Source organism: Sarcophilus harrisii, chromosome 1 (genome assembly GCF_902635505.1).
Source record: "Sarcophilus harrisii chromosome 1, mSarHar1.11, whole genome shotgun sequence".
Lineage (NCBI taxonomy): Eukaryota > Metazoa > Chordata > Mammalia > Dasyuromorphia > Dasyuridae > Sarcophilus > Sarcophilus harrisii.
In genome coordinates, this window is record NC_045426.1 from 580,435,361 (window position 1) to 580,456,826 (window position 21,466).

At 33.3% G+C, this 21,466-nt stretch overlaps 1 protein-coding gene across 10 annotated transcripts in view; it reads left to right on the top strand.

Moving 5' to 3' along the window:
• Positions 1-21,466, top strand: part of VPS13B (vacuolar protein sorting 13 homolog B) — a 950,112-nt gene that overhangs the window by 100,657 nt on the left and 827,989 nt on the right. For 9 of the 10 annotated variants that reach the window (XR_004232297.1, XM_031954131.1, XM_031954187.1 and 6 more), the window contains 3 exons: positions 10,127-10,318; positions 12,878-13,047; positions 15,577-15,771. Coding sequence is in view for 8 of the 10 variants with exons in the window: in XM_031954131.1 (XP_031809991.1) it covers positions 10,127-10,318; positions 12,878-13,047; positions 15,577-15,771 (557 nt within the window). In the remaining 2 variants the exon portion in view is untranslated. Of the gene's footprint in view, positions 1-10,126; positions 10,319-12,877; positions 13,048-15,576; positions 15,772-17,003; positions 17,315-21,466 lie in introns of those variants that run through there. The other variant, XM_031954490.1, reaches the window with a different exon arrangement.

Sequence of the window (21,466 nt, forward strand, 5' to 3'; positions counted from 1 at the left end):
TTTTTTTACCTCTTCCCAATTGACTTATTATCCTAAAGTTTTTACTCCTTCTCAGATCTCCTTTAGATCTTTTTCCTCAATCTTTTAACCAAAACCGTATCTTACGTATTGCAGAAAAAACTGAAGTTATTCACAGATTTGATCTTCCTTTTCCTCCCTTCTTTATCTCACATGGCTTAGATGTCGTCTATAACTACTTCCTCCACCTACCTCACATAATGAACCTCCTTGTCAAGGCAAAGCCCTGAACATGCATAAGTGATTCCATTCAATAATGTTTTCACCAGAAGTTTGGGCTCTTTACATTCCTTCTTTCTCACCTATCTTCATTTTTTCCTGGCCATATGTCATACATGACCTTACCAATTGCTTGCCTTCTCAATGAAGGGAGAAAGGGAGAGGAGGAAGAGGTGAGGGGAGGGAGAGAATTTGGAATTCAAAAGTTTTTAAAATGAATGTTAAAAATTGTTTTTATATGTCACTGAAACAAAGTAAAATAGAATTTTCTTTAAAAGATACATACAAATATTTATAGTTAGTTTTAAGATATCAAAAATCAGAATCTGAAAGGGTTCTTTATTAAATATAAAATGGCTGAAAATAGCCATGATATATAAATGTATTGGAATATTATTACACTGTAAAGAATGATGAAAAGGATACTTGCAAGAAAACTTGAAAAAACACTGATTAAGAGATACAGAAATAAATAAACAAAACCAAGGGAACAGTTTACACAATGAAAACAATACCAACAAAATAAATAACTTTGAAAGATTTAAGAATTCTCAATCTAATATCCAGAGAACTAATGATGAAGCATTCTACCCAACTCCTAACAAAGAGGTGAAAGACTCGAGAGTTCCGAAGGAGATGTGTGTGTATTTGTGTGTACATGTATATATATTATATATGTGTGTGTGTATTTTTATAGTGGTTTTTTTCCCTTTCCAACATTACCAATATGGACATTTTTAAAAATTATAGCTTTTTTACTGACAAAACATATGCATGGATAATTTTTCAACATTGCCCCCTTTTAACTTTATGTTTTAATCTTCTCTGCTGCCATAATAACTCTGTGATCAGGGTTAATTTTATTTGTTATTTTTTTAAACTCACTTTTCCTGGCCTATTTTGTTACTTTAACGTTGAGCTCTGTTTCTGTAGTAGAGGGGGCACTGTCTCAAACTTCTTGTGCTGGTAGTAGCTGCAGGTCCTCGCTTCTTGTCTCATGTTATTGTACAATACTCATGTATTGTATTGGCACCCGTAGGGGACCTGACCAGTCTGTTAGTATGCTAGTACCCTTGGTTGGCCTGGTGTTGCCCTAGATCTGTTGGGGTTGGGGGAGTATCCAGAAGAGGGAATGGTGATGGTCCTTGTGAGGCCCAGGTGTTTGGTGTTTCAAGTCCACCAGGAGCTTGGTTTTGCACTGGGGCCACAGGATGCCTGGTTACTCACTTGGCCAGGCCCCTAGGCCTGTGGGGTATAACTGTGGGGCAAGAGTGATGTCATGGGCTTGCTCTTAAACCAAGACTGTGATCATTGATTTGTGATGGTGCTCACTGCCTTTCACTGGCTTGCTTTGGCATTTTTTACTACTGACTTGCCTAAATATTTCTTGCCCTGGACTGCAATCCCTTTTTATCTGAGTAAAACTGCCAATCTTCTGAATTGTCTTAGTCTGGGAAATTGTTTCACCTGTCTTTTTCTTGGTTCTGCCTTTCCAGAATTTATTGGTGTTACTATTTTATAGTTGTTTGGAGATAAAATTGGAGGAGTTCAGGTGATTTCCTCCTTATTCTACCACCTTGGTTCCTGGAAGTCTCCCTTACTCTTACTTGAAAAAATTTCAGAAGATTACAAGATCATAGATTTAGGTCTTCTAAACTATTGGTTCTTAACCTTTTTTGTTGATTTATTGATTGTATCATGGGCATCTTTGTCAGTCTGGTGAAGCCCATGTTCTCCTCAGAATAATTTTTTTTTAATAAATAAAAATATGTTGAAATAAAGATATAATTTTTTATTTTTTCATTTTCATGGATTCTTTTAAATCTCTGGACTGAATATTATGACCTATGGTTTCCAGGAAATAGACCAATTTGGTAATTTTACATATAAAGACTCAAATTCACGTTATCTTAAATTCTATCTTATCAGTGCTCTGTTCACTCCTTCATACTGTCCTTCAGTATGTGTTTGCATAGAATATTTTATATCTTAGAGGCAACCACTTTTGGTAAATATATTCATATATCACTTAGTCTTTCTTTGATTTTTCATACTCTAAAGAACAAAGGTATTTCTGTGGTTGTAAAATCTTTATGAGATTAATAGCTGCATTGAATTCCCTTGCTGTTTCAAAGAGGTAAATACTTTTTTGGAATCACTAAAGCATTATTACAAGATAGTACATTCTTGCTAATGTGTATGTTTATAATTTAGATTTGATCAGCTCAAGAAAATTGTCTGCAAACTCCTGCTCTTTCTTCTTTCCCTTCTCTTTCCCTCTCCCCTTTTTCTCCTTTTTTCCCCTTATTTATTATTATAATTGCTTAGGTAAATGAGTTATTGATATCTTACTTACATTTTTTGGTTAAGCATTTCATATATGTTAGATATAGTTTTAACTTATTTTAGAATCTTTCTATCTTTGAGATATTTTAAAATTTGATTTGACTGTGTTTCTGGAAAAGGGCACACCTGAGTTGAACCTTCAGGGGAAGGAAGGATTTCAAAAGGCAGCACTGAAGACTAATATAAACTGTTGCAAAGTGAAATGAGCAGCCTCAAGAGAACATTGTATACAGTAACAGTAATGTAACAATGATCAATTCTGATCAATACAGTTGCTTCCAATTCCATAACAATTTCAAAGGATTTAAAGTTGAAGAATATTGCTGACACCCAGAGCGAAAGTGTGCATTGAAGCATATTTTTTTCCATTAAAATTTTTTTTCTGCTTGATTAATATAGAAATGTTTTTGCATGACTTTACATATATAATAAGTGTGGAAAGTGCTGAAAGGAAGGAGAGTATTTGGTACTGAAAATTTTAAAAGAATATTAAAAAAAGTCTAGCTAAGGGAATATCCATTATTTACCAAAGGAGCCAGTTCCATTTTATGATAGATGTTATTGGTAGAAAGTATTCATGTTAAGAATAAATTTGCCCCTTGCAATTCAAGAAGTTGCTATTAGTTCTGTCATCCGGGATCAAGGAGGACAAGTCTAATCCTTTTTCTATGAGACAGTCCTTCAGATACTTAGCTATCCTGCTTCCTTCCCTCATTTTTTTCTAGACTAAATATTGACATATTCTTTAACTCATACTCAAATTGCATTTTATTGAATCATCTCACAGTCTTCCTCTCCCTCTTCTGGATATATTTCATCTTGTCTTATCCTTTCTAAAATGTTATATCCATAACTGAATACTCTACTTTAGATTGGTAGGTGACCAGAACACAATTTAGCTTTTATATATCACCTCTTTAGTTCTGGACACTATCCCGTATTCGATGTAGTTTAACATTGCATTAACTTCCTTGCTTAGCTCTATTAATTTTTTGACTTATATTAATTAAGCCTCAGATAAATTATTTTTTAGTCTTGCCTACCTGATCTTGTTTTTGTGAAAATTATGATTTTTAACTTAAGTATAAGACATTATATTCATCTTATTAACTTTCTTAGTAAAAAAAAAAAAAAATTAGCCTTCATATTAGGTAAAAATTTCTTCCTAGATTAAAAATCGTATAATTAGTCCCTATATTTTAGTTTTTTGAGATTTTTTCAATTTTAAAATTGAAATTTCAATTATAATAAAGTAACTATCCCTTGTGAGTTTTTGTCTTATACACATATTTAAATTTCCTTTGTATTTGAAGATCTTTTTCTTGATTACTTGCAAAACTTTACTGTTTCTGAGTTGAACTGTTAAATTTAACTATTATGAGTTTTGGGGTTTGTAACCTTAGATTTTTTTTTTCCTGAATGCAATCTATGAATTTTTTAAAATTGGAATTTATTTATTTTTGTTTAGGATTTCTGAGCACCTCTCTTATATTTCTTTGCTTTATGGAGTTCAGTTTTTTTATCTTGTCATGTTCTTTCGGAGGACCTATGATCCTTAAGTTGTCTCTATGAATCCTGTTTTGAGATAAGTATTTTGCTTGCAAAGTATGCGTATTTACTTTTTTCTTTTTCATAATATTTTTATTAAAAAATTTGAGTTCCAGATTCCTTCTTTTTTTTTTTTAACTTATTAGTTGTTTTTTTCCAATTATGTATAAAGAGAGTTTTCAGCTACTACCTGTAGTTCCATCTTTGTAATATTTTGAGCTCCAAATTTTTCTCCCTCTTCCCCAAGACATCAAGTAATCTGATGTAGGTTATACACATACAGTCATATTAAACACATTTCCATATTAGTCATGTTGTGAAAGAAAATTCAGAAAAGAGGGGGGAAACCACAAGAAAGAAATATTTTAAAAAAGCGAAAATAGTATGCTTTGATCTGTATGCAGACTTCATTGTTCTTTCTCTGGATGTGGTCATCATCTCTTCCTTTTCCCCTCTCTAAGACAATAAATAATTAGATACAGAGTATACATGTACAAATCTTGTTAAACATTTCCATGTTAGTCATATTATACAGGGAGACTTTGAATAAAGGTTAAAAAAAAGTGAAATAAAGAAAGTGAAAAATAGCATACTTTCGGTCTGTTTTTAGATAAAATCAATTCTTTTACTGCAGGCAGATATTATGCTTCATCATTAGTCCTTTAGGATTATCTTGAATCATTGTATTCCTGAGAATAGCTAATTTCATTGACAGTTTTTCATGAAACCTTATTGCTGTTACTGCGATATCCTGGTTCTATTCACTTCACTATGCATCAGTTCATGTAAGTCTTTCCAGGTTTATCTGAAATCATCCTGCTTGCCATTTGTTATGCTACAGTAATATTCCATTGCAATCATATCCCATAGCTTGTTTAGCCATTCCTCAATTGATGTATATCCCTTTGGTTTCCAATTCTTAGTCAACACAAGAAATGTGAACATATTTACTTTTAATATTATTGGGGTTTTTGGTTGTTATTTCCCTTTACCTAAATTATCTTTTATTTATGTATATTTGTATTCCCACTCTAGTGTTCTTGCTTTTGTTTCTTTGGAGAGACTTATAATTATAGATAACAGTTTTTCTATTTTGCTCTTAATTTTTGTTGTTTTGGCTATAAATTCTGCTCTTATAATTCTCATTTCTCCCTTTTTTTTCTGTCTGATTTTTATTGAGCAGTTTTATTTTAAAAAAATAGTTTTAGTTATAATTTGTTTTTGCATTGCTTAAATTTCCCTCCATAGGAGGGAATCTCCTCAAGAGCCATCCCTTATAAAATTCTACTTTGGTTTCAGTGAGCTCAAGACCAGGTTCAGACTTCTTCAACAGGCTTCAGACTCCTTGGCAATTTAAGGAAATGTTTACCCTAAGCATGTGAAGACTTCCGCTACCAGAACAGGCATGAGAATAATTTGTTCCCATAGCCACAAAAAGTGACTAAAGCAGACACTGTGGAGTGCTTAGAGATTGGTCAGACGTCAAAGATGCCAAAGCCATAGTATCCAGTCATCCTGATTTGTTGTCCTGCCACTGGTCTCTGAAAGAGTGAAATTGATGACTTTGTACAACTCTGCTTCACTTAAATCCAATTCTTGGAAATTGAAGCCATCATCCCATGATGATATTGGTTTTTGAAAATGAAGAATGGACATCAGTAAGATGAAGTGGAGGGAATGCACATTTATAAAGCACCTCCTACATGCTAGGCACTGTGCTAAGTACTTTACAGATATTATCTTTTTGAATCATGATTATTTTATCCAAAACTAGAAGGGATTTAGATATCTAAGAGTCTAGAGATTAACTAAACCTTATATTTAATATTGAGAAATAGAGACCAAAGTAAAGGAACTCTCTGAAGCTAATAAATACCATAGCTCTAAACTAAAAGTGATCATAGAGATGTAGTCCATTCCTATTATACACAGTCACAGTAATTTGCCCTGAGTCACATAGCAGAAGTTGGCTTACAGAGAGTGCCATAATTCAGATCAGGGCTTGCGATTCTTGACACACTGTTCTTTCCAGTATACCCCCATGATTTTTGCCATTCTTTCTGACCAGGTTTAATTTTTCAAAGAGCAGACCTTTTTATGCTTTTCTTAAGTTCTGTATTTGAAGACCAAATTTTCTGTTCAGCTCTAGCCTTTTCATCAAAAATAATTGAAAACCCCCTATTTCATTGAATGTCCATCTTTTTTTCCTGAAAGAAACTGCTTAGTTTTTCTGGATAGTTGATTCTTGTCTGAAGTCCAAGTTCCTTTGCTCTCTGGAACATCATATTCCAGGTCCTTCAATTCTTTAAAGTGGGAACTGTTTGATCATGGGTAATTCTGATTGTGGTTCCTCAATATTTGAATTCTTTTTTTCTGGGTTGCTTGCAGTATTTTCTCCTTGATCTGATAATTCTGGATTTTAGCTACAATATTCTTTGGAGTTTTCATTTTGGAAACTCTTTTAGGAGATGATCTATTTTATCCTCTGGTGTTAGGACATCTGGACAGTTTTCCTTGATGATTTCTTGAAAGATGCTGTCTAACCTCTTTTTTTCATCATGGTTTTCAGGTAGTCTAATAATTTTTAGATTGTCTCTGCTTGATCTTTTTTTCAGGTCAGTTTTTTTTCTGATGAGATTTTTTTTTTCATTTTTTTGGTATTGATGGACTGGTTTTCTTGATGTCTCACTGAATCATTCACTTCCACTTGTTCTTATTTTTAGTGAATTATTTTCTTCGGTTAACTTTTTAATCTCCTTTTGAACTTAACCAATTGAACTTTAAAATGAGTTTTTTTTGTTCACTGGGTTCCCTCTCCTTCCCCCATTTTATCATTTCTGTTTTTCAAGAAGTTATTTTCTTTTTCTATTTCTCCAGATCTTTTTTTAAGGAGTGGCTTTCTTCAGACAATTTCTGTGTTTCCTTTTCTAAAGCTTTCATTTCCTTTTCCTCTTATTCTTCTACTTCTTTTTTAAGATCCTTTTTGAATTCTTCCAAGAGAAGTCTTTTGTTTTGGAGACCAACTCATATCACCCTTTGAATCTTCATCTGGAGATGTTTTGCCTTTAGTGTCCTCAGGATTTGAGATCTGTTCTTCCTTATCTCCATAATAACTATCTGTGGTCAGAACTCTTTTTTGCTTTTTTGCTCATTTTTAAAGATTGAGGTCTGTTCCTAGGACAAAGAGAATTTTGTCCCAAGCTGGTGACAGGAGTTTTACACTGCCTTGGGGCTGGTGCTACTAGTTTCCTTCCAGTTCTGAATGGACCTGCCCAAATCCCTCTTGTTATGCTGGGTTTCGTGGGCTCGCTATCTGCTTTCTGTAGTTATGTAGGAGGTCTCAGGGCTAGTCTACTAAATTGCTGACTTCTAAATCAGGACAGAGTAGCCAATACTGCTGCATTTTATCTAAGAGCCTGCCACTAGATTTTGCTGGTGTGCCTTTTTGCCCTGAGTCTCCCTGTGTTGTACCACATGTATGTCTCCCCTTCTCCCCCTGCCCAATTGAGACAGACCTTTCTTGAAGTTCTTCTATAATATATTCTGCTGGAAAATTGGTACATTACAAATATTTGTGGGTTCTGTCACTTCAAAACCTGTTCAAAGGCTTGATCTGGTGTTGATTCTGAGGGAAACCAGGAAGAGCTCATACCTGTTAACTTTCTGTTATCTTAACTCTGCCCCTTCCCTCCCTCCCCCCATCTCTCTTTTAAACTACCTAGGAACAGCAGGTTGTGGTTCCTGAAAATCCAGAGCTTTCTGTCTCATGAAGCTTTGGATCATTTTTCCTTGTTGGCAGTATTTATTCATAGATGCTTAAATTAATAGATCTCAGAGTCAAATTTCCTTTTGCCCTTAAGATTTGTTTTTTTTTCCCTTGTTGATTTATCTATTTTTGTTCAAAGTCTCCAAGTTTTCTGATACTTTTTGTAATTTTCATATTTCTCCCCTCCTTTTTCATAAGAATCTTATAGATTAATTAATCTGATTCTTCAATTAATTAAATATATTATTAAATCGTTACATATTATTATTAAAATTAATGAATTTAATTCCTGGCTGAAAACCAGGTAGAATATATGTACACAATTTATCTCTACCAAAAAAGAAAGTGAAGTAAATCTAAAACAACTTAATAAAATCTCTTTCCTCTTAGTGATCATTGCTTTACTTTCCAAACATTTATAAACTATCTCTCTTTATTATCTTTGTAAGATTTCACTAGACTTGGTTTCCTTCTTTTGTCTCTTTGTTTGGAGTTCCATGTATTTATTTATTTATTTAATAGCCTTTTATTTACAGGTTATATGCGTGGGTAACTTTACAGCATTGACAATTGCCAAACCTCTTGTTCCAATTTTTCCCCTCTTACCCCCCACCCTCTCCCCCAGATGGCAGGATGACCAGTAGATGTTAAATATATTAAAATATAAATTAGATACACAATAAGTATACATGACCAAACTGTTATTTGCTGTACAAAAAGAATCGGACTCTGAAATATTGTACAATTAGCTTGTGAAGGAAATATAAAATGCAGGTGGGCAAAAATATAAGGATTGGGAATTCCATGTAATGGTTTTTAGTCATCTCCCAGAATTCTTTTGCTGGGCGCAACTGGTTCAGTTCATTACTGCTCCATTGGAACTGATTTGGTTCATCTCATTGCTGAGGATGGCAATTCTATCAGAATTGGTCGTCATATAGTATTGTTGTTGAATTATATAATGATCTCCTGGTCCTGCTCGTTTCACTCAGCATCAGTTCGTATAAGTCTCTCCAGGCCTTTCTGAAATCATCCTGCTGGTCATTTCTTACAGAGCAATAATATTCCATAATATTCATATATCACAATTTATTCAGCCACTCTCCAAATGATGGACATCCACTCAGTTTCCAGTTTCTGGCCACTACAAAGAGGGCTGCCACAAACATTCGTGCACATACAGGTTCCTTTCCCATCTTTATGATCTTTTTCGGATATAAGCCCAGTAGTAACACTGCTGGTTCAAAGGGTATGCACAGTTTGATAACTTTTTGAGCACAGTTTCAAATTGCTCTCCAGAATGGTTGGATGTATTCACAGTTCCACCAACAATGTATTAGTGTCCCTGTTTCCCCACATCCCTTCCAGCATTCCACATTATCTTTCCCTGTCATTCTAGGCAATCTGATAGGTGTGTAGCTGTATCTCAGAGTTGTCTTAATTTGCATTTTGGAGTTCCATTTAAAGAGAGCACTTAGCTCAGATGTTTGCTCATTTCCTACCTTGCTGTACTACTTTGGGACTTCTTTGATTTAGGTACCATCCCTCTTTCTCTTCTCATCCATCCTTCTCTGCGTTCTTGGCTTTTTGTCTTTTGTTTTTCCCCATTAAAATGTAAGCTTTCTATCCTCGGTGTCTAGGATTGTATCTGACATATAGTAGGCACTTAATTGATGTTTAATAACTATTGACTGTTTCTTTAGTAACACTTTCTAGAGTTTTCCAGGAGTTAGCCAGCCACCAGCTTATGGTTTGAAGACAGTATCTTGCCACATTTAGCATACTAGATGATTTTGCAGAAAGTATGTGTGTTGAATATGTTTGTAGTTGCTTTTGTCATAATTGAATTCATGTAATTGAGGATGAAGTTTCATTTCATTTTATTGGTTTGAAATTGTGTAATTCTATACGTCTTTAGATATAGATATAAAATTTGAGTTTTCTAGAGTTCGTATTTTTTAGATGATGCTAGGAAATTTAGTATGAGGAAGTTTCATTCCCATATCCTTATTAGTGTAACTTATGGGAAAAAGTCTTAGTTTTGAAAGATGTTAGTTTAAATACTCTTCACAATAATGAATTTGCTTAATAAATATAAAGATTGAAATATGACATTAGATTATTTCACATCATATTTGAACAGATTTTTGATCATGAAAATTAAGAAATTGTAAAGTATGTGAATTAATATTTATATCAATTATAAAATATATGTGTGTATTTAACTAGCACCTGGAAATCAACATGACCTCTCTTCAGGAAAAAGTGAAGATGTTGGGAATATTCAGGAAAAGTCCACCAAAAGTCTTGTTGTGGGTCCCCTTGATCTTCGCTTGGATAGCAGTGCAGTACACAGGATTTTGAAAATGATTGTTTGTGCCTTAGAACATGAATACGAACCTTATAGTAAGATAAAACCAGGTAAGTTTTTAACTTGATGTTTATTTGGTTGCTAGTTAAATTCTTTCTTTTTTCTGTTAGTGTACTTTTTCCATAAATAATGTGTTCATATACTATGCCTTTTTGAATGTACAATGATTTTTATTCCTAGGAATAATATTTGTTTTGAAAGCATAGATATATAAATAAGAATAAATGTTTAAATGTAGATAATATAGTAACTAAAACATTGTAGAAACTGCATATTGTGTTGTACTAATGAAATACCTGAAAACTACTTTTATAATTTACTATGCCTTCGATCTCCTTGTGGTCAGTGAAAATTTTTAGCTAGTTTTTTAAGGTCTTGTATTTAAGATAACAGGGAATTGGTAAGTTTTAAGAGGTTTTGTGTTTTATATGGTGTTTTATATGGTGAATAGGTAATAAACCTTCTTAATATATTACTAATGAAAGATATGACAAACTAATTACCTAATATTTTGTTAGCCGTGGTCTTGTTAAGGTCACCATTTACATTCATCACCTACAGAATAATAAAATCATGACTAATTTGTCAATGTGAATGTAATGCAATATTTGGTGAGAATAAACTCAACATTTGTTCCTGCATGCTGTTGTGAGGAACAGATATGCTTAGTATTATTCAAAACAATAAAACACACTTTTCTTTTCTTCAGCAATTCCAATCTTCACCTCTGCAAATGCTGGTTTCATTTCCATCATTCTTTTTATTTTTTTCATTTAAAAAAATGTTTATTTGATTGGCATATTTTGTTTTTCTTTTTTTTTATTTTATAGCTTTTTTTTTTTTTTTACAAGATATATGCATGGGTAATTTTTTAGCATTGACAGTTGTTTGTTCCAACTTTTCTCCTCCTTTTCCCCCACCTCCTCCCCAACATGGCAGGTTGACCAATACATGTTAAATATATTAAAGTATAAGTTAAGTACAATATATGTATACATGTCCAAACAGTTATTTTGCTGTACAAAAAGAATCAGACTTTGAAATAGTGTACAATTAGCCTGTGAAGGAAATCAAAAATGCAGGTGGACAAAAATAGAGGGATTGGGAATTCTATGTAGTGGTTCATAGTCATTTCCCAGAGTTCTTTTCCTGGGTGTAGCTGGTTCAATTCATTACTGCTCTATTGGAACTGATTTGGTTCATCTTATTGTTGAAGAGGCCACATCCATCAGAACTGATCATCATATAGTATTGTTGTTGAAGTATATAATGATCTCCTGGTCCTTCTCATTTCACTCAGCATCAGTTCATGTAAGTCACTCCAGGCCTTTCTGAAATCATCCTGCTGGTCATTTCTTACAGAACAATAATATTCCATATTATTCATATACCACAATTTATTTAGCTATTTTCCAGTTGATGGGCATCTATTCAGTTTCCAGTTTATGGCCACTGCAAAGAGACCTGCCACAAACATTTTTGCACATATAGGTCCCTTTTCCTTCTTTAAAATCTCTTTGGGATATAAGCCCTGTAGTAACACTGCTGGATCAAAGGGTATGCACAGTTTGATAACTTTTTGAGCACAGTTCCAAATCGCTCTTCAGAATGACCAAATGTATTCACAATTCCACCAATAATGTATCAGCGTTCCAGTTTTCCCACATCCCCTCCAACATTCCGCATTATCTTTCCCTGCCATTCTAGCCAATCTGAGAGGTGTGTAGTCATTTCCATCATTCTTAAAATGCTTCTCAACTTTGCCTCTTGGAACTCCTAGCTTCCTTTACGTTTCAGTTCAAATTGCCATTTCCTCTGTGTTGTCTTGTTGTCTTTTCTGAGTCCCGTCATTATTTGTGCTCTCTAAAACAATCACCACTTATTTTTGGTATTCACTTTTATGTTATTATAATTGTTCTCTAAATCAGTAGTCTCAACTATGACCTCAAATCAAGAGATTTTAACTAATTAGAATATGGGTTTAGTATTTCTCACAGTGATCAGTCATAGGATTTATCTTTTGTATAACCATATAAGCTTCCATCTTTCCCTTCTGAACTGGATGTTGACTCAGTTAAAAACTAACTGCTACTTTGGCACTGACAATGGTAGCTACATGGTGCCATTTACAAAATGGTCAAAAGAGATAAACAGTTCTCAAAAAAAGAATGGGAAGTTTGGCCATAGGAAAAGATTGTATTAAGTTACTAATAATGAAATAAAATTTGCTGTATTTGAATGATAACAAAAGATGGGAATAGTCAATATTAAAAGATCTGTGTTAGAAAGATGTACTGATACATTGTTGGTGAGCCATCAATTGATTCTGCCATTCTGAAAAGAAAATTGGATTATTCTTTATGATAACAAAAATATCATAACCTGAAATTCAGGATCCCTTTTATTGTATAATTGGTATTTGTTAAAAACAATTTCAGATCTTGAATGGATACTATGTATGAATAGATTTGAGAAAAATAATTTTTTAGAAATAAAAAATACTGCCACAGTTACAGAAAAATATTTAATCTCTTTTTCAAGAACATACTTAAAGGGGATTTTTTCTGTTTTTTTCTTGGTTATTGAATTTTCATCATATTTTGTTTTAGATTTTGTGGATGAAAATACAGCTATACCAAATGCTGAAGAAGTGGCATCTCTGGAGGAATATATTCCTACTCGACTCACTTGTGTTACCATTCTTAAATGTACTGTTACAGTTTTCATGGCTGAATTCAACTTATTAGATCATTTGCTTCCTGTCATTATGGGTGAAAAGGTATGACAATATGTACAATTTATGTTTTTCTATATTTAAAATGTAACATTTTGTACTACACATAATATTTTAACTGTATGAATATGTAGCTCCTTTAATAAGTTACTGATGCCATTAAGATCTTTTATACAAAGTTATTTAAAATATGATAGGAATTTTGAACTAATACTGTCATATTAGTATTTTTGATGTATTGTGTGCTTTCTTCAATCCACCATTCTGGAAATATTTACTGATTATCATATTATTGGATAAGATAATTTTCAGAAAATTTTGGTGAAGATTAAAGAGTTAAAAGATTAAAATATCCTTGTAATTGTACTGTTTTATTATTTGCAACAAAGTCTCTTTCTAGCTTGAGACTTAAATATTTAAGATATTTAATAATAAATAATAAATATTTAATAATATTTTATTTTACACACACACACACACACACTTTCTCTCTCTCCCTCTTCCCTCTCTCTCTCTCTCTCTCTCTCTCTCTTTTGCATTTGAACTTAATACCATTGTAAAATAAACTTTAAAAACCTAGACTTGTAGAGGGTCTTCATCTCTCTGCTTTACACTTGTAAATCAGCTATTGTGGTTTAGTCTCAGTGAGAACTTTACATTCTGGAAGAGTTTTCTGGATTGTCTGTCATTTCTATCTGGAGAAGAGGAGAAGCAATAATTGTTTTTAATCTCTTTAGCTGTTGATGTGGAACTAGTTATGTAATTGTTCATATATCTTTAATAAAGAGGATCTCTTTAAGGTCATTTTGAGCACTTAGCATAAAGTAATAGGTGATAGATCCAATCTAGGTGCTCCTAGAATAGATTGTTAAACCTTTGGCTATCCCAATTTTTCTGGCCTACTTGATACTTCTCAGGAGGGGCCTAGTGGGACAAGTATTTGGGCAGATCTATAGATATCCCATAATTTATTTATCTTTTCATAAATTTCTGGAAACATTCATGGAAATGGCTGCTCTGATCTTTGTCACAATATGAAACAATTAGGTTTCTTTTGCATTTACAAAATTATTGTAATTTCTGTGTTACCATGACTTCTGATAAATTTAGCATTTTGCTGCATTCAAATTACCATCTTTTCTGAATCCTCATTGAATTGTTGGTCAGGGACTGCCAGATTTCGTGGCATGTTTTTCAAAGTGTTTTGGATATTATTTGTCATTTTCATGGCTTTCTTCCTGGCTTAAATCATGAGAGGGTTCAGGGTTCCCCAGCCATTCCTACAGAGAAGGGAAGTAAAGTCATTCCAGAAAATTGAGTTCTGTTGAGGCTCAGTATAAACTATTTCTTTGGAATCAAATTGGTTTCTCATATATTCTGGGGAGCTTGTGATACTTAACTTGTATTTTGTAAGATTAGTTTATGGTGACTTGGAATCCTTTAAAACGGTGTTAAACTCGAATGGAAATGGATCCATGTTGACATTTTGACTTAGAAAACTGCAAATGAACATCATCTCTGGTGTATTGCATTTTTACTTATTTTGTTAAATATTTCCCAGCTACATTTTAATCTGGTTTGGGCTGAACTCAGTAGGACCTATTACAATCAGTTTGACTCCTTCTTTAAATACTCGATAGTATTGACCAAAGGCTGTGTGTCTTCTGTAATGGCTCTAATATAATATTCTACAGTGTAAAAAAGGGATTTCTGCACCCCCTAACAGATAATGGAATTGTAATTGTATCCTTATTTTTAGAGTTGAAGAAATTGAGACTCGTCAGTTTAAATGAGTTGCCTTTTTTGATATATGGCTTCAGAGCCAAAAGACAACTCATTTAACTGCCCTGAGTCTTCATTTCCTCATCTCTATAATGAGAATAATAATAATAATAATTCTATCATCCCTACCACCATTTTGATATATAGTAGCCGAGCAAGGGGCAACTAGGGTTAGAGTGGTTAGAGTGCCTGATCTAAAGTCAGAAAAACTTATCTTGCTGGGGTTCAAATCTTAATCTTTGTAAAAACTAAGACTCGTCTTAGTTGTATGACCTTGAGCAAGTTACTTAACTCTGCTTCAGTTTTCTCATCTGTAAAGGAAATGTAAATCACTGTAGTATCTCTGCCAAGGAAACCCCAAATGGGGTCATGAAGTCAGATGAAAGTGAGAACAGATCAATAGTAACAAAAGGAGAGCCAAGACTAAAACCCAAATCATCTGATTTAAATTCAGTATGCTTTTGACTCTATCACAGTGCCTTGATTTAATTTTATATTGATTTGATAGTGCTGTAAATTGAAGTGATTTAAAGTCTTTCTTTGCATCATTGATTCATGAAAATAAGGGTGTGAGCTCCTTCAGGGCAGGGACCATAATATTTTGCCTTCCCACCTTTTAAAATGTGTGTGTGTATGTGTGTGTGTGTGTGTGTGCGCACGCAAACATATGTTCCCTGTACCTATTCTATGTGCCTGACATATAGCAGGCACTTAATAATGTTTACTGACTAACTGCTATAGATCTGAAATATAAATTGAGCTGTATATGCTTCTTTTAAAAATTTTTTTTAGAACTCGAGCAACTTCATGAATGCCACAAACTTCCAACCCTTACGGCCTTTGCCTTCTATTCAGATACTTGTTGATAAAATTAATTTGGAACATTCTATGCCTATGTATGCCGAACAGTTGGTACATGCAGTCAGTAGCCTTAGCCAGCCTTCTGATAACCTGCTTCATAACTGCTATGCACACTGCTACCTTAAGGTAAGAAATGTAAACCTCTACTATTTTGCCATTCTGTAGTTAAACTATTCATAAAAGTACAAAATAGTCCTTTAATATAAATTATGTAATGTGTTTGTGTGAACTTTTAATGAAAAATTTACCTGGAGCTCAGACTTTTTACTTGAAGGCCAGTGGATTTTACTTTTCAGCCATCTCTTCATTTAATGGATGTTAATTTCTTAATGGAAAGGTATAATCTTTCTGTAATCCTTTTAAGTCAGACTGTAAAAGAATTGTTATTGAGGGTAGTCACTGTTGGCTAATCTTTTCCCTATTACAATCCTTTTATAAAATAATCCCAGTGCAGGTGCATAAAAAGATACATTTATTGCTCAACACTTGAGTTTATTTGCTAAGCAAACACAGATGTATATAGTAGAGACAGTGTACACCCAAGGAAATACCAGTTTTATGTGAGGAGGAAATTGTAAAAACAAACAGTAAACTGAAAAAAAAAACTACTTGGAAGCTCTAAATTTAAAGTAAATTACTAAGAGATTAGGAGACTGCACAAATAGATCACATCTTTATTGATTCACTTTATATGTTTTAGTGCTTTATAAATTGATATAATGAAAATAAGTCATTCATTATAAAGACATTTCTAGACTTGGTCTTCTCAGGTGTATATGAATTAATGATATTACAAGAACACAGTTTACATGTTTTTCAGAGGGGAACCTGTGGCTCTACAGTCTGTGAATTGTGCAGTTTGAATGTTCTAAACCACCCTAATTCCACTCTTCCCAAAACAAACAAAAAAGGTGTGATGATTATGATGATTAATAGATCTTTTTGGAAAGGGTTGAGGGGAAGCAGAAAGAAATCAGGTTTTTTCCAAGTGCTCTTTATTAGACTTGTCAACTCCTCCGCAGCTGTCTTTTTACTCTGGAGATACTTCTACCTCTGTGGTCACTGTTTAATTCCTGCTTAACCTCCATTTGAGGAAATACCTACCCACTGTCCCTTTGCTCTTTGGCTTTTTGGTTCCTATTTATGTGTGCTTTTATCCTATTAGAGTGTAAGCTCCTTAACCAAATGGGCTATCTTTTTTCTTGAATTTTATTTTTATAAATGCTGTCTTTCTGTCTGTCCTTCCATGACTCTCTTTCCTTTCCATTCTCCTTTTCCCCTTCCTAACTCTTAGTCTGTCTTTCTGTTTCTGTTTGTCTTTGTGTCTCCCTGTCTCTCTCTGTGTTTCCCCACTTCCCTTTCTCTTTTTCTCCACTTCCTTCTCAAAGGGTCTGTCCATTTGTGGCCAGTACTAGGGAGGTGGGGAAATGAGCTGAGAGAAAGACTGTGAGAAATGTTTTGGTGACTTCACAACTGATTAGATATGTGGAATGAAGGAAAAGAGAGGGATCAAGAGTGACTCAGGGTTTTGAATGTGGATGACTAAAAGCATGACTATGCCATTGAAAAAAATAGGTAGGTGACATAATGGAGAGAACAATGGGCCTGGAATTAGGAGGACCTGAGTTCAAATTTGGCCTAAGAAATTACACTAGTTGTGTAATTTTGGGTAAGTCACTTGACTTGTGTGTATCTTTGTTTCCTTGTCCATAAACTGGGAAGAAAAATAGCATTTACCACTTAAAATTCTTGTGAGAATAAAATGAAATAGTGTTTGTGAAGTGCTTTGCACTATATAAATGCTAGCAGTTATTGTATTATTGTTACATCTTTGTCATCATTATCATCATTATCCCTTTCTGGTAGATGTAGTTAAAATTTTATTTTCATTTATATGTAGATATTATGCTTTTCTCTATAAAGATACTAGTTATTCATTTTAAAATATAATGATAACCAACATTTATATAATGTTTTGTGTCAAGCATTGTACTAAGCACTTTAAAGTTATTATCTCATTTGATCATGGTAAAGTTCACTTTTAAGTCAAATTCAGATTTGATCATAATCTGTAGAGGGCTGAAACTGGAGAAGTATACTTGAAACAAAGTATTAACTCAGTGGAATTGATAAGATAATGGTGCTCTAGTTCACATATATATTTAGTACTTAGAATGGTGATTTAATGGTTCTCTAAGTTCACACATAATCAGTATGCTGTAATGATGTAATTACAATAAGGTATTTAAGGGCTAAGAACTGGAAAATAGGCATTCTATCTTAGACATCCTGATGGCTCTCCTGCCTCCTCCACTAAAAACTAATAACTTCAGAAAGCTAGCCTGGACATTACAGTGATCAAAATCATTGAAACCAAGGGCTCATTCATTTTTAAAACATTCTTAAGCTCTTGTCACTATGTCTCAAGAGTTCTGTGAGAGATCCTGGGCAGTTAGTTACCAAATACTTATAGTGCATTGCTTCTGTTTTCATAATGTTCTCTCAAGAGACAGAATGAATGAGGTAGAATAAACAGAACATAGGAGTTGGAGTTAGGAGACCTCAGCTTTTTTTTTTTTTTTTTAATGTTTTATTTTTATTTATTTTTTTATTTAATAGCCTTTTATTTACAGGTTATATGTATGGGTAACTTTACAGCATTAGCAATTGCCAAACCTCTTATTCCAATTTTTCACCTCTTACCCCCCACCCCCTCCCCCAGATGGCAGGATGACCAGTAGATGTTAAATACATTAAAATATAAATTAGATACACAATAAGTATACATGACCAAGCCGTTATTTTGCTGTACAAAAAGAATCAGACTCTGAAATATTGTACAATTAGCTTGTGAAGGAAATCAAAAATGCAGGTGAGCATAAATATAGGGATTGGGAATTCAATGTAATGGTTTTTAGTCATCACCCAGAGTTCTTTCTCTGGGTGTAGCTGGTTCAGTTCATTACTGCTCACTACTGAAAATGATTTGGTTGATCTCATTGCTGAGGATGGCCAGGTCCATCAGAACTGGTCATCATATAGTATTGTTGTTGAAGTATATAATGATCTCCTGGTCCTGCTCATTTCACTCAGCATCAGTTCGTGTAAGTCTCTCCAGGCCTTTCTGAAATCATCCTGTTGGTCATTTCTTACAGAACAGTAATATTCCATAATTTTCATATACCACAATTTATTCAGCCATTCTCCAACTGATGGACATCCATTCAGTTTCCAGTTTCTAGCCACTACAAAAAGGGCTGCCACAAACATTCGTGCACATACAGGTCCCTTTCCCTTCTTTATAATCTCTTTGGGATATAATCCCAGTAGTAACACTGCTGGATCAAAGGGTATGCACAGTTTGATAACTTTTTGAGCATAGTTCCAAACTACTCTCCAAAATGGTTGGATTCGTTCACAACTCCACCAACAATGCATCAATGTCCCAGTTTTCCCGCATCCCCTCCAACAATCATCATTATTTTTTCCTGTCATCTTAGCCAATCTGACAGGTGTGTAGTGGTATCTTAGAGTTGTCTTAATTTGCATTTCTCTGATTAATAATGACTTGGAGCATCTTTTCATATGACTAGAAATAGTTTCAATTTCTTCATCTGAGAATTGTCTGTTCATATCCTTTGACCATTTTTCAATTGGAGAATGGCTTGATTTTTTATAAATTAGAGTTAATTCTCTATATATTTTGGAAATGAGGCCTTTATCAGAACCTTTGACTGTAAAAATATTTTCCCAGTTTATTGCTTCCCTTCTAATCTTGTCTGCATTAGTTTTGTTTGTACAAAAACTTTTCAGTTTGGTATGGTCGAAATTTTTTATTTTGTGATCAGTAATGATCTCTAGTTCTTCTTTGGTCATAAATTCCTTCCCCTTCCACAGGAGACCTCAGCTTTTATAAGTTTCCTAGATCTTAATGTCTTCATTGTCCAGTGAGTAGAATATATCAGGCATTAAAAAAAAAAAACAACACTGCTTATTAATTGGTTATGGAATTATCTGTGAGTCAGTTAACTTCTAAGAACCTGTTTCCTTGTTACACAGAAAATAATATTTGTGTGTCTACACTAGAGTTTTAAGGAAACTGCTTTAGAAAAATAAAAATTTTACATTAATAAGTTATTACTACAGATTGGAATTGATTATAAGGTACAAAGAATGTATTTAATATGAGTAAGACTCATCTTCTAGAGTCTCACTGTCCCCATATGCAGTTGTATCTTGAATACATTTGTATTTTTTTATTGAATATATATATATATATTTCATTTCAATAATTTCATTTATATATATAAATGTATTAATGTATAAATTTCATTTCAATAAATTTCATTTATATATATAAATGTAACATTTTTGAAAACTTAACTTTTGATTGATCATATAAGAATTATCACAAGTTTTTGTACTTACTAATAGTTATCTGTGCTGGATTTTATGGATAGCACTGCAGTTTTTACTAATTATAACTGCTTTGACTATTTCACCATTTTGATCATTGCTTCTCATTTACATGCAGAGCCAATGGTTTCTATTGTCCTAATGTTTTTCCTGTGATTGTTATGGACCTATATAAACCTCATATCTCCCCCTTTTTAATATTTTGCTAAGTGTCATTCATGATGCTTTTTACTTTTGATAGTTGCCATATAGGTTTTTTCTTCCCAATATATGGCTATGAAACATAAATGAAGGATTGCTCCATTTTTTGGCTTTGTTTTGATTTTTTGTGAATGAAAGGCTTTGGTAGGTAAGGGATTACCTCTCATTTGAAATTTTCAAACAGAAATAATATGTCTGTGTGCCATAGTTGGGTTATTGATAGCCTTTTCAACTCTTAAAATTCTATGAGAGTTTGCAAAAAGTAATTAATGTTGAAATATGCCCACTTGTGTATTCACTAGAAAAAAGTAGAAAGTGACTTTCATCAATTTCCACATTGTTGGTTATCATTAAGAGGATAAAGAAGTTTCACACTTCCAATTCACTGCTTTTTTGCTTATGACTCAGTTTATAATAGCCAATTATATTTCTTTTTTTTTTTGAGCTACATATATGCTGATGACATAACAGATAACTCTTGAATTTAAATAAAAATTATTTTAATGAATATTATTCTGTACTCTGAGAAGTCTTCTCACTCATTTTTTCAAAATGCTAGATAGGATTTTGTAGTTGGAAAGGATCTCAGAAACTAGCTAACTCTATTTCATACCTAAATCATGATTCATTGCTACAACATTACTGAAAAGTGGCCAGGAATCCTCTGCTTTAAAATCTCCTGTGAACTTACAATTTTTAAGCTGACTTAATCCATGTTTTCTTAACATTGGACAGATTTTCTTGTCCTATATGATAAATCTTGCCTGATTATCTAGCCTACATTTGTATCTTTGCAACTACTATTCATTGTTCGTAATTTTGTCATTAAAGGTCAAAGACCATGTCTAATCCAGTGGGAAAGTATCATGAAGAAAATATCCCTGACCAGATTTTTGAAGGTATCAAAGAATTTTAAGAAGTGGAAGTGAGATGTAAATCTAGACATTAAGGCAGCCAGAATCAAGAGACAAAGATGAGACTTGGAATTCCATGTGTGACGAAGCAAAGAGAGCATTTTAACTAGTCTATAGAGTTAGGAAGGGCCCTAAGATTGTAATGGAGTAGATTAGCGTCAGATTGGAAAAGACTTTAAAAATTAGACAAGAATTTATATTTGGCCCTACAGACAATAAGGGCCATTAGAAGAGGGGAATGCTATGGTTCCACCTACACTATAAGTATATCACTTTATTAGATATGGAGT